Source organism: Hibiscus syriacus, unplaced genomic scaffold (genome assembly GCF_006381635.1).
Source record: "Hibiscus syriacus cultivar Baekdansim isolate YM2019G1 unplaced genomic scaffold, ASM638163v2 tig00110621_pilon, whole genome shotgun sequence".
In the NCBI taxonomy this organism is placed as follows: domain Eukaryota; kingdom Viridiplantae; phylum Streptophyta; class Magnoliopsida; order Malvales; family Malvaceae; genus Hibiscus; species Hibiscus syriacus.
In genome coordinates, this window is record NW_024062802.1 from 262065 (window position 1) to 274811 (window position 12747).

At 37.4% G+C, this 12747-nt stretch overlaps 2 protein-coding genes and 1 pseudogene across 3 annotated transcripts; all 3 read right to left on the reverse strand.

Annotated features, from left to right (window-relative positions):
* Window positions 1-198: 198 nt before the first annotated feature.
* Window positions 199-6483, reverse strand: LOC120136124 (vacuolar protein sorting-associated protein 35A-like). Its single transcript, XM_039152238.1, is given in 22 exon segments — window positions 199-658; window positions 769-882; window positions 1011-1114; window positions 1202-1309; window positions 1431-1511; window positions 1606-1674; window positions 1888-1977; window positions 2414-2503; window positions 2644-2733; window positions 2826-2891; window positions 2981-3220; window positions 3499-3615; window positions 3699-3833; window positions 4035-4127; window positions 4130-4159; window positions 4282-4371; window positions 4480-4536; window positions 4740-4827; window positions 5205-5390; window positions 5830-5953; window positions 6060-6156; window positions 6325-6483. Coding segments are annotated over 22 exon segments (2373 nt in total). The 5' UTR covers window positions 6418-6483; the 3' UTR covers window positions 199-447.
* Window positions 6484-7045: 562 nt separating this feature from the next.
* LOC120136127 (rac-like GTP-binding protein ARAC11) lies at window positions 7046-9384 on the reverse strand. Of its 2 annotated transcripts, XM_039152242.1 has the most exons (8): window positions 9255-9384; window positions 8737-8962; window positions 8162-8249; window positions 7946-8055; window positions 7769-7832; window positions 7422-7486; window positions 7258-7323; window positions 7046-7181 (listed from the first exon to the last, which is right to left on the reverse strand). In XM_039152242.1, the coding sequence occupies exons 2-8, from the start codon at window positions 8833-8835 to the stop codon at window positions 7080-7082; spliced, it is 594 nt and encodes a 197-aa protein (XP_039008173.1). In that variant the 5' UTR covers window positions 8836-8962; window positions 9255-9384; the 3' UTR covers window positions 7046-7079. The 2 variants fall into 2 exon arrangements, with proteins under 2 accessions (XP_039008173.1, XP_039008172.1); XM_039152241.1 differs by lacking the exon at window positions 9255-9384 and having other exon boundaries at window positions 8737-9054.
* A 514-nt stretch (window positions 9385-9898) lies between these two features.
* LOC120136125 lies at window positions 9899-12437 on the reverse strand (annotated as a pseudogene).
* Between the last annotated feature and the right edge of the window lie 310 nt (window positions 12438-12747).

Sequence of the window (12747 nt, forward strand, 5' to 3'; positions counted from 1 at the left end):
AACTACACTTTTATACAACACTTTCAAAAGTTCATACTTTTAAAATTCACTTATATCAAACTGACCCTTAGATAGATTCGATGTGTTTGCATAATAAGGATTTGAGGTGAATTACTAAATTACAAATTATTATTCAAGTTAGAATTTGGAGTTATTATAAGAAGGGGAAAACGAATGCAGTACACGTGTCCACCTATACGCAGATAAGAAGGCTTGAAATTCCAAGTCGAGTCGGGTATACATTTTACATGAGACATTCGTCAAGCAACAAGACGAACACAAACTAAGCATAGCGTGTTTTTATCTGTAAATATACATGCATGCGGCAGAATATATGTTCTATTGGCAAGTAATTGTTTAATATCTAAACTGTTAATGACAACAGTCTGAGGGGGAAAAACTTGCACAATTTTTTAAAGAAAAAATAAGGCACACGAGCTCTCGTAATCACACCTTGATGGGCTTGTATTTTTCGCCTACCGCTCCACCTTTCTGTTTCTGAAACTCTATATATCTGAGTGTACTGGCAAAGAAAGCATCTGCTGCTGAATCCGGTGTGCTCGAGTCACTATGCATCTCGGTTGTTACCAATTCAACCAGACTCTGGATCGCAGCAACATTGATCTGGGGGTTCCCCTTCTCAAAGAAATAAAGGTACCTACCAACACAACGAGGTTCGAATTTCCATCATAAATAATTAGGACAGTATTTTAACAAATCAAATATAATTATATAAGTTGTTTGCAATCAGGGTTTGCAGGGATGTACTTGTTCAGTATCTCAACAAAGAGAGTGACTGATCCAGTGCTACCTCGTGCTGCATTTGACATTTGTTGAGCAGCATTTGCAATTCTCAGAGCCCGCTTAAGGCAAAGCAAGACCCTACTCAAAAGCAAAGAAAGAGGAAGATCAATAAAACCTCATCTAGATGCAACAGAAGCACCTGATGGGATGCACATGCACATAACACAATGCAGACATGAAATTACAAACATAAAGCTCAAACTTACCTCTCTCCGTCTTTCACGTTATCCTGATCATCAACCCAGAAGAGATGTGAGCATGCATAAACAGCTCTACATTGATCAGGCTTCTTCAAAAGTTTTGCAGAATACTGCTCAAATACAACGGTTCGAGTCAAGCACAGATTAAAAAAGATGCTTAGTTGCATTCTAGACAAGTGACATTATAGAAAGATTACCCCTGTAGCCTTGTGAGTTAAAGTATCCCTATTTTCAACACCAAAGACATGCATCCTTTGCAGTGTTCCAATTATCAAATGTATTGCGGTAATCTGTGCTCTCGAGTCCTATAAGAGCATTTATTAGCAAAAATCAACTAGTAATTCCCATGTTTTATCAGTGATACGCATGTAAATTGAAGATACTCCATAACAAGCCATGTTAATACTCTGGTTGCAACCAACTTACTGAAATCTCTTCTTCGTATAAAATGTATGCTTGTGTGAAAAATTCATATGCCACGGGTTCTAAATCACAGTCATTAGCAGCCTGATCAATAAAAATCCATCGTGAATATTGTTACAATTTTATTATTATCTAATTTGTGATTTGTAAATATATACGAGGTCCAAAAACACCATACCTCAGCACACTGCAGATACAACTGTAGTGCCAACTCAGGAGCCGGAATGCTAGAGAGAGTTTCAATAGTCTGAAACCATAAGTTACCAACATTATCAAATATGCTAAAAATGTGCTAGGTAAATTCAGAGAGAATGGAATGAACAACAGACCCTTCAAATATGCATTCAAAAAGAGCATTTCGTCCATCACAATTAAAATCTAAATGCATAATCATCAGAAATTATAGCCAACAAACAAGCAGGCAGTATGCCTGAACACAGTTATGAAGAAGACGACTGGCCTGATTCAAAAGCTGGAATAGTTTCTTGGGCGTGGTTGATTCCTCCTCTCCAAAAGGATTTTCCTCTTGGCCTTGTAGTTGCCGAACCAACTAACAGCCAAAAAATTATGGTTAATTCATTACAAGAAAGGACCTCAATGGTGTGAGGAATCAAAAACATTCATGTTAACTGCAGTTCAGGCTACGGAACTGGAAAAAGTAGCCCCGGGGGGGGGATAATTTTTCTATTCTAATAGTTCAGGATTTAAAGATAGAAACTGTAAGGATATTCACAATTGCAAAATAGTTAAAGATAGAATTTCCATTTCTAATTTCTAATTCGAAATTTTTATTCTTTGTAGGAGATCCATTTCATTAGACAAATTCTTAAAATCTTATTTGAGTGCAACAATGATAAGTCACAAAGCTGGCATTATATACCCAAAAACATGCCATTATCTGCTTAGATATCAACAAGAACATTTGTTCAGTCTTCATTTTTAATGTCATAGAATTCTATAGCCAAACACACAAAATAGAAACAAACCTTAAGTGAAGAGAAAACAAGGGGAGGGACAGTGAAGGGTAGGCGTTTTGGTCCTCCACCCAAGATATGCTTTCTCACCGTGCATATTATCTGCAAATTATCAAATTGAATGCACAAATAAAAAGGTTCATGAGAAAACCCCAGTAGATGCACTTGACCTATATGACTAACTAATATGAACCTCATCAATAGTGCTTTGAAAACAAAAATGCTTTCACCCAATCATGTACCTTAAACATCTCTTCAGGGTCATCATTATGCAACAACTGAATAAGACGTGCTACAGAATTTTGTTCCTCCTTGAAGTCATCTTCATCGACCTAAATGTGAGATTGAACAATTGTCGTGCATATTGATGAACACCAATAAACATTTAAAACTATGCATATGAAGATGAATAAAGCATAACAACCTCATCATGAGCAGCACCATCCAGATCCTGGATAAGACCTTTTATCAATTCAAACAACGCCTCAACCTGTCACATAAAGTAACAAGATCAAGACACCCTTTCAACTAAAAAGCAAGCTCGAATAGAATAGGTAAACAATGTAATTACAAACATACTCTGTCAGCAGTAGAGATACGAGTTTTGTTCTTCATAATGCTTTGAATTATCACAGTTGCCATGACTTTATTTGTTTCACTGTCAAGGTAATCTAAAACACGAGGATAATTTGAAAGCTTCAATGCTGTAACAATGTCATTATATTTGTCAAGTGGAGCACTCAAGAGCGCAACAATCTGTTTTGTTACTTTGTTGTCTTCAAGCTTTCCTTTGCTAGAGAGTTTTTTAACACATGCTCCCTGAATAAGAACAAGGTCAAGTTACCTCTTTGTTGATTTCTATTTTCTGTGAAAACAAATGGCAGTAGGAACAAATGATCACATAGCTTTCTCTTTATAACACAAAGCAATATGGTAAGCAGTGCACCACAGCACGAAAATTCAATTGCATGGGCATAACTTAATAATTTTACATTTGGGAAACATACTTGATTTTGTGCACTAATGGATCATGGTTTATAATAAAATAGTAAACCTTATGTGAATATATATGATATAGTTTTAAGACAGTAGCTTACCAAAACTTGATCAGCATAATCAAGCCGGTCTGGATGAACATGGAGAGTAAATGTAAGAAGAGATGAATATAAAGTTATAACACCAAGGATATGCATATCAGGCTGTGCTTCAATCACCTGCATCGTAGGATAGAATAAGACAAACTATTTAGGACATTGGTGTAGGTTAAGCTAAGAATTATCTATGCAAACAAATTTACCTTTCCAATGGCATAATTCAACTTTGCAAAAGCTTCTACTTGCAGGAACTCAGGCAACACATCTGCACTTGAAGCAGCATAATTTGATAGCCTTTCCATTAATCGGGATAGCACAGTTTTAATGTCAACAGCTGGCTGAAAAAACAAAAGGAAGAAAAGAGTTCAAAACTTATAGGGTGTGCTTAAGTTGCTGCTTTATATCATAAATATTAAGCTATAATACATATATCCATGTTGATCCACACACCAGGAACAAGAAGAAATATTTAGTTATGCAAATTATGAGGAAGCTCAAGGAACTAAAGACAATAACAGAAGCACATATTCATGACACACCTGAAGTTGTGGGAAAGCACCCAACAGTATATCAAGAGTTTGCAAGTGGTATTCATCAGGAAAGACTTGAATTATGCAATCCATTAGATAGTATATTGAGCTATCTCATCTTTACAATTGACAACCTGTCAATATATTTTAGGCAACCAATGCTTGATGGTTAGGCAGCAAAAGTTACATATTATAAGCTCCAAGACAGAACGTGGAAATTAGACTGACTTCATTTGTTGATGCGCACAACACCAACCTGTTCAAGTACACGAGGAAGAACAGTGTCTTTGTACATATCAAGGTCAATACCTTCTATCTGACTGAGCACATGAAGATTCTTCCCAACCTAATCAAAGAGCAAGCAAGGGAAAGGAAAAACCGTCCGTAAGCATCCTTCAACTGGTACTCAACATTATTGCAGTGAAATTTACAAGATTTGGGTCACAGATATTACAAGATCTCTTAGCTCGCTCCTTTCCTTCTCTCGTTTCTCCTTTTCTCGGGCAGGTCCCTGCAGACCAGAAAGCCCGACAGCAAGCCTCAATTCAGGATCAGCAAAGAGAATGAATGATTGACAAGCACTATAACACCTGCGTGACCAGAAATCATGCCCTCATGGTATAGTTTTACCTCCATATCATGCAAGCATTTTTGTGATACATGCATCCCAAACATGTGAGCAGGAATAGACCATTGATATTTAAGTCAACTAACCTGATGCTGCATCCGCACCCACAGCTTGTTCATCTCTGTAAAGTTTTGAAGCACAAATTCCACAGCATCAACTACAGTGTCTGCATCCCTGAAGGAATCAAGAAAGTTTACAACTGGTCAGGCAATCTCAACACAGAACCAGCTTAAAGGTTGAAAAAAGGATTACTTAACTATTAACCAATGATTTGATCAGATCATAACCAAAATCACAGCAGGATTGACATGATCAATAATTTGCTTAATCAATTTGGTGCTCTCATATGTCAAGTGAAAGAAGTAGCATGACAGCATAAAATAGTGAATAAATGATAGATGATAACAATCAAATTTCGTTTTTTTATATAGATGAAGATTCAAACATAGAAGATATTGGGAAAAACATAAATTAGAAACAAAATATAGTATTAGCTACTGAAATCAATTTTTTCCCCAAAAATGGGGGTGATGGAACACTTGATTTCTCACCCTTCATATTCAGAACCTATGTCAGGCAATTTATCCCTGCTAACTTGAGCGAGGTAACTCCTAAGAAAGAGGCCATGTACCGGATGCTGAATTCCACGGCACATTTCAACAAGATCTTTAAGAACATCCTTAGCAGGAGCTTCCTTAGATTTGATATAAACAGAGCCTACGGTACAGAGGAGATACCTGGCATAGATCACAAAACTTAACATGTTAAATACAAATTTAAAAGGTAAGTTAATCCAAGAGGTTCTCAATTTTAGGTATCTCAAGCTAAATTGCTCAAGCAAGTTATTTAAATAGTTATGCTAATTGAACATGCTTTTCCTGTTAAATAATTCGATGCAACATATGTGCGAGAAGTAACCATGTAACACCTCCTACAGATGAACCAAACAGGATGCACTCGCTAATAGTACATATATCTAGGGCCTGGGTTCATGAAAACTTCCTTAATAAAATAGAACTATTTCCCATACTAGAACTCACAGAAAAGTTGCTTTAAATCCACAGCATACACTTGCTGAAATGAATTACACAAGAAAATAACAACCTGCATCCTATGGGTACACTAGCTGAAGTGAGCAAGCAGACATTAAACAGTTTGAAAGTTAGTTGTACTTACAATCTAGGCAATATATTGCCAGCATGCTGCACTAGCTCATACAGATCAACAATAGAGCAACCACGCCTTGTCTCTTCCTTAAAAAACATCTCCACCTTCTTCAATTCATCAAATGCTCGCATATCTGAACCATCAACCAAAAACTCAAGACCTCAGTTGAAAACGAAATCTACCAATCAGTTCATGAATCTAATACAAAATCGAGATCAGATTTGGAGAGAAGAGCTAACATAATTCGTAGTATTTGTGAGGGGAAAGCCGCGAGGTTCGAAGTTCTGATAACATCTGAGCAGAGTACTTCAAAGCATCTCTGAGATCGTTCGAATCCTAAAAAAATCACAAATCGTGCCAAATTTTCACTAACTTGCAAAAAGCTAGGGATTCTATGGTCAAATTAAGTAACAATCTCAAAGTAAGCAAGGATTTTCCCTGATAATCTCACTTTCCCTTCAACCAAGTAAGGCGTACACCAAAAGTAATTGAGAAGAGAGTTACCAAAGCGCGATGCATGTAGAAAGCGTTCTGTTGGAGGCCGGCGATGCCAGCGGCGAGCCATTTCTCTTCGTCTTCGACTCCGTCTGCGATCATCTTTACGGTCCCTATTGTTTGATCTTTTCTGAATCCTAATTTGCTCGTTTTCTCTTACTAGGAGACGCTTCTTAATTGTTATCGAGGTCGTTTTGTCTCAATTTCGATCGGAGTAATCTTGTGCTACGCATGTCTATGTTGTACTCTGATCATGGCCTTTGACTTTTCGAGATGTCTAATACGATGAGATTTACACCGTCCTTTTTGGTTATGCTCACAATTCATATTTTATTCAGGTCTAATTACGAATTTTATCCCTTCAATTATGAAGATTATAAAATTAGTCCTTTTAATTTAATTTATAAAACATTGATTATCATACTTTAAACTTAGAAATTAGCAAATATTAACAAAGAGTGAAGAGTCACGAAAAGATTATCAGAAACAACAATGTCGCAAGAAACTAAGCACAAACACACAAGCCTTCTTAAAAGCAATACAACAGCAATAATCTTACAATTGTCTCTGCAATTTCCTAACCGGGATGTTCCAGTGGCATTAATACAGAAGCATATTGAAAACTATTCGAAAGAAGAATGGCATCCATGTACTTTGTTTCAACAATACGATATCACGACAGTTGCAATACAGTAAAACGCTACACCAACAGATACTTCACAGAGATCCGGGGCTTCTAGTAATCTTTTCACATTTTTTTCCAGTTACAATATGGAGCAGGCCTTCTGTGCTTTGCTCTTCTTTTTCTTCTGCTTGGGTGGTTGAAGAACAACTCTGATGGCTGCATCAAAAACTGCCTTCACATTCTGCGGAGAAGTCAATGAATCCCTTAAACATAAAGCATAGTCCATTATATGATCATATTTACAAAACAACGCATACCTCCTGCGTTTTTGAACTGCATTCAATATAAGCAGGTGAACCAATCTGCTTCCTCAGTTCCTCTCCCTTACAGTTTCAGGAGAAAAAAAGGTAAGGGTTAGATAGTTGCAAATCATAGAAGTCCATACAACGGGAAAAGTCTGAACTAAAACAAAATCCTTTACCTGGGCCGTAGAAATGGGTACAGCTCCAGGATGAGCGATAAAGAACTGCTTATCGTCCCGAAGATCTGGTTCATTTGGAAACACACGAAAAAGAAAATGAACACTAGAATTCACACATAAACACAATACATGTGTGGATCCAGCTAAGTCATTTACGGTTCACTAAAAATTTCTAGCATAAAGCGAGAAGCAAAACTATTGGGAATCATTCTAATACTAAAAGCCTAACCTAACCATGGCATCAATGTCTAAAGTCTAAAACTTCACAATTGAGAGCACTGTCTGACAGAGTTTTGGAAGTAGCTATTTGAACTAAAAATTGCAGCTACAGCACTTGATGTTCTTACCAAGCTTAGTTCCAACAAGAATTATTGGAACACCAGGGGCATAATGTTTTAACTCTGGAATCCACTGGAAACACACCAAGTACATAATTATCAGCAATAAATAAATTTGAAGTCTATGTACACGCCACTTCTCTATGTTTGAATTTTGAAATTCAAAGAAAAAAAACTACACCTAACCTTTTTGGAGACATTTTCATAACTGGCCTTGCTAATGAGGGAAAATGCCAATATGAACACATCCGCTCCGCGATAACTCAGAGGTCTTAATCTGTTATAATCTTCCTGTCCTGTAGCCCAAAATTGCAAACTTAAACCCTTATTTCTAGTCTCTACAATGGTTCTAACAATGAGTTTGAGAAAAAAAAGAAAGCAGAAGGTCCATGTGCAAAGTACCTGCAGTATCCCACAACCCCAGATTAACAGTACTCCCATTGACAACAACATTAGCACTGAAATTGTCAAAAACAGTGGGCACGTAGTCCTGTTTTCCACCACAATTAAAATGTAAGACAAAGTTTAAAAGCATTCTTAGTATCAGCCTCCAACTGTCGAAACTCCTCTGATGTTTATCAAGACCAAATATACAAAGAAAGGATAAAAAAAAAGGGCCTGAAACTTAGCAATTGAAACGTTTAAGTGATTGTTCATATTTTTTTTATTAAATTAGCCATTATCATAATTTCCCCTTTCCTTCAAATTGATCTGTCAAATTTCAGACAATGGTATCCCATAAAGGTGTAGAATTTTAATAAGCTTTTCCCAACTCGAATTCACTGATAAAATCAGCTCAACAAACACTAAAACTAGTCTTCAACCAGTAAATCCTCATGAAAGTCATATCGGACAGCAAAACAACAAATTCGAAAACTAAACCCCCAAAAAACCCTACTTTCACTTCACCAATCCATAAAATTTCCTCATGTTAAAAAATACTTTAAAAGAGAAGAAGAAAAAGAGGAGAGAATTACCGTAGGAAAAGTATTGCTTGTGTAAGAAATCAGCAAACAAGTTTTACCAACGGCACCATCACCAACAGTCACGCACTTTATAAACCTTGCCGCACTCATTTTCTTTTCTTTCCCTTTTTTCACTCAAAAGAAAAGAATAGCCTCAGATCTTAACACCTGAGGACAGAGCTTGGATCCCCTAAAGAAAACTCCACACGATTACCACTTTTCTTCTTCAACCAGTCACCTGCGTTGCGTATCCCCACCAGTTAGGTATAACACTTAAAGAAATACAAAGAAAGGGTCGAAGGGAACCAAGGTTGAAATTAAAGAAAATGGATTGAAAACAAAGGAGGAAATTAGAGAATCAGCTAACCCTGGGAAAAAGGGAAAGTTTTCCTGGATTGAGTTTGTTTTCGTGTTTTTTTAATGTTTGGAACGGGACTTAAAGAAATACAAAGAAAGGGTCGAAGGGAACCAAGGTTGAAATTAAAGAAAATGGATTGAAAACAAAGGAGGAAATTAGAGAATCAGCTAACCCTGGGAAAAAGGGAAAGTTTTCCTGGATTTGAGTTTGTTTTCGTTTTTTTTAATGTTTGGAACGGGAAATTATACCGTTTGAAAGCGTTCGTTGAGCGAACCGATCTTAACCAACCAATAATATCTTTCCGCCATTTCTATTTTCTTTTTAAGCCATACCATACGGCCGATCGGGTCCGAGCCGGGTGTTTTGCGACATTCGGATTCTAAACCACTGCTTGAAGGAAACGGGTTTCATGCAAGAGGTAAATTATCTATTGGGTCATCCATTTATTCTTATGTTTTATTTTTATTTAAGTCATCTAATTATTTTATTTTTAAAATAATATTTAATATTATATTATATTTTTGTTTTAGTTACCTATTGTTAAATTTTAAAATCGATATGTTATATCCATACAAAAAAAATTCATTTAATGAAATCTAAAAGTTTAAATTGAAGTGTTTGAGATTAACTATCGAAACCTAAGATTTATGTAAAACAACTTTGTCTTCGATTTTGACAAAAAAAATTAACACTCAGAATGATATATATATATATATATTAAAGCAACTAAATGAATGTAAAAGCTGATTTCTTGATTCAAAAGGCAGAAGACGAAAAAGGTTTTGATGTACCAAACAAAACATGGTATAGAATTCCTACTTGACCGGAAAATTTCCTACTTCCTACACCATCTCGAAAATCACTTGTGCATCGCTTCTCCGGAGTTCAGACTCTGATTCGAGTACCGAACAAGGTGGCATTAATGTACCAAACCAGGTATCAGTGGTAGCATCATTTTGTTTTCCTCAAGGGAGTATTCTCTTCACATCATGCTCCTCACCAATGGCCTTGGCTTGGTTGTAGACAGATTCAAGGTGGCATGGCATTAATGTACCAAACCAGGTATCAGTGGTAGCATCATTTAAAGTCACGCTCACCGATTTCTCGTTCTTATTCTTCTCCTCCTCTGCCTTCACTCTCCACATTTCGACCTTTGTTCGTTTTTCTGTAACCGGGTTATTTGCTCATTTCAGGCATGGAAGAAGAGCCATGCTTGCTTTCCAGTGATCTAAGCTTGGCTGTCTTCTTCTCAAATTCTTTACTCGTTGAATCAGCCTTCTTCTTTTGCTTGCTTACCACAATGGTGTGGATTACGGTCAAGAAGCTCTTGATTCCTTCGGATGCTACCTTATCTGGAATTCTGTCAACTACAAGATGCCAGTCTTCACAAAACGTGTAAATTTTCGATTCTTCACTGTTTCTTAAAAGGGGATCTTTGCTGAACTGGAAAAGACTAAGCCGGACCAGCCCGCGAGGGACTGAATGTAGTCCCGTTAAGCCTTGACTAAGTTAAAGAAAGAAGAATGCCACTGCTGGACTTCGAACTCGAGCTGTAGAGTCGATTGCCTGAGAATCTCTGATGTTGGCTCGTTAGAAGGTATAAAGTTAAGGTACTTGAGCTGCTGAACTATGTGCGTGTGAACTTGGTGGATCTCATACATGCTCCTCCACATGCACATCAATCTGCAACAAGCAAAAGAAATAACATCATTAAGTACTATTTCTATGCAGATTACAAGAATTAAGGGTCCCAAAAATTGTCTTTTTCTGTATGATAAACCTTCTGCCCTGAACTAGAAAATGATGCAAGACATTCAGATGGAAACGTGAGGGATATTGGCCGGAATCAAACAGAAACCGAGTAAATGGAAGCAGAATGATAAATAAGCAAGACTAACCTTTTTTACAAGGTCCAAGAGCTGAGGATAAAGCTCAGACTCTCTTAATTGTATGATTTCTGTTGATATAGTCTTAATGGCCTGTGAAGCAACCATCATTTGGGATTCTAATTTTTCAATCTCTTTCTTAGTCTTCTCAGTCTTCAAATACTCAGCTCTCTTCAACTCCAGCTTCCTCAGCTGGACCACTCTCTTCTCATGCTCCATCTTTACAGTCAGCATTCTAAACAAAACCACCAACAAAAATAAATCACTCTTTTGCCTACAAAAATGTCATATCATTCTTCACAGATGAACAAAATACCTTGACCTCTTGGTATAATTTCTTCTCCCAAGCATACAATCTCTCTATGGTAGAAGAATGGCTTCTGCTAAGAACAGTGCCATTGTTATACCCTTTACCTACAACAAGGAACAATCAAATGAGACCCCACCCAGAAAATAGAGAGAGAGAGAGAGAGATTTAACTCATTTACTTTGAGAAGGGAACTTTGGATTTGAAACTTCTAATAGCAACGAGAGCTGGCTACCAGCATCAGAAGCTTTGAGAAAATACTCATCAACCTCTTTCACGATCTCCACCAATTCTTTACTATTCCTCGACACCACCATAGCAAGCTCACTTGCAGTATCTTTCGTGAACCCACTCACCACAGAAGGGGGACCCGCCATGCTTGCAGTCCTGATCGTTGGGGATTAGCTGTGACCGTGGCGGCCTCCCATTCTTCCTCCGTGGCTAAACGTGACTCCGTAGCTGGAACAAACGGATCCCAGAAATCCCAGTTACTGGACTGAGGAGGAGAAGGCGGAAGAGCAGCGGAGGCGGTGGTAGTGGATGCCCAAGTGTCTGAACCGAGACTCATCGACGGAGGCGGTGGAAATGGCGGCTGTTGAGGCGGCGGCGGAGGTGTATGGTGATGGTGGTATAGGCGAGGAGTAGTAGTTTCATTGTTGGAAAATGGAAGGAGAGCTGAGCCTGTGCCTCGTAAAGAGCGTAGATACATAGAATGTGAAGAAGCAAGAGCTTGTCGAGCTTTAACCAACTGTTTCATGTTCCGCTTTCTCGCCTTGCAACGCGAAACAATCTCTTCTCTATCGATCCTCCAGTACCAGCACCCCATTTTTCTTCCTCAGTACTGACCTTTCTACCACAGATCAACTCTATTTTTTCCCGGAAATTTTTAAGCAACTTAACTAAAAAAAAAAGACTAGCGAGTTATTTACTTATTAGTCAAAAGATCTGTTGCTTTTACCACTGCAACTTTCACCAATGGAGGCTCATTCATCTTCAAAGCCCAAAGGTGCCATCTTTCACAGCAAAGAAAGTTTCTTTTTTCCTCAAGTTAAACACTTCACTTCTCTGAACATGAAAACGTTAGGTTACTTTACTCGGTGGTGAACTGGTGATGGTGGAACCAACTTGGGGCAGAGAGCCAGAACATGAAACATCTTTTATATTTCGGTTTCAATGACGAAGCTACTTGTTTTTTTTTCCCCTGTAATTAAAATATTACTGCAAAATACCGCTTGAATATGCAAATGCAGAAGAGGGGACCAAGCTGAGATTTGGAAATTTCCGAGGGTGTTGTCGCAAGTCCACGTTTAAAGGGGCCAATGGGACAGATGATGAAACTGGAAAGGCAAATTTGATACAACCCGATCTAATATAATATTATAATTATTTATATATTAAGAGATAATTACAATACTATTTATTTTTTATTTTTTAATTAAATATTTATTTAACCTAATAAAATGAACAAATAT

Coding starts and splice junctions, on each gene's coding strand:
- LOC120136127 (XM_039152242.1), bottom strand. CDS start 8,835: ATGAGTGCGGCAAGGTTTATAAAGTGCGTGACTGTTGGTGATGGTGCC. Junction 7,833..7,945: donor ATGAAAATGTCTCCAAAAAG/GTTAGGTGTAGT, acceptor GTGTGTTTCCAG/TGGATTCCAGAGTTAAAACA. Junction 7,182..7,257: donor GCAGTTCAAAAACGCAGGAG/GTATGCGTTGTT, acceptor ACTTCTCCGCAG/AATGTGAAGGCAGTTTTTGA.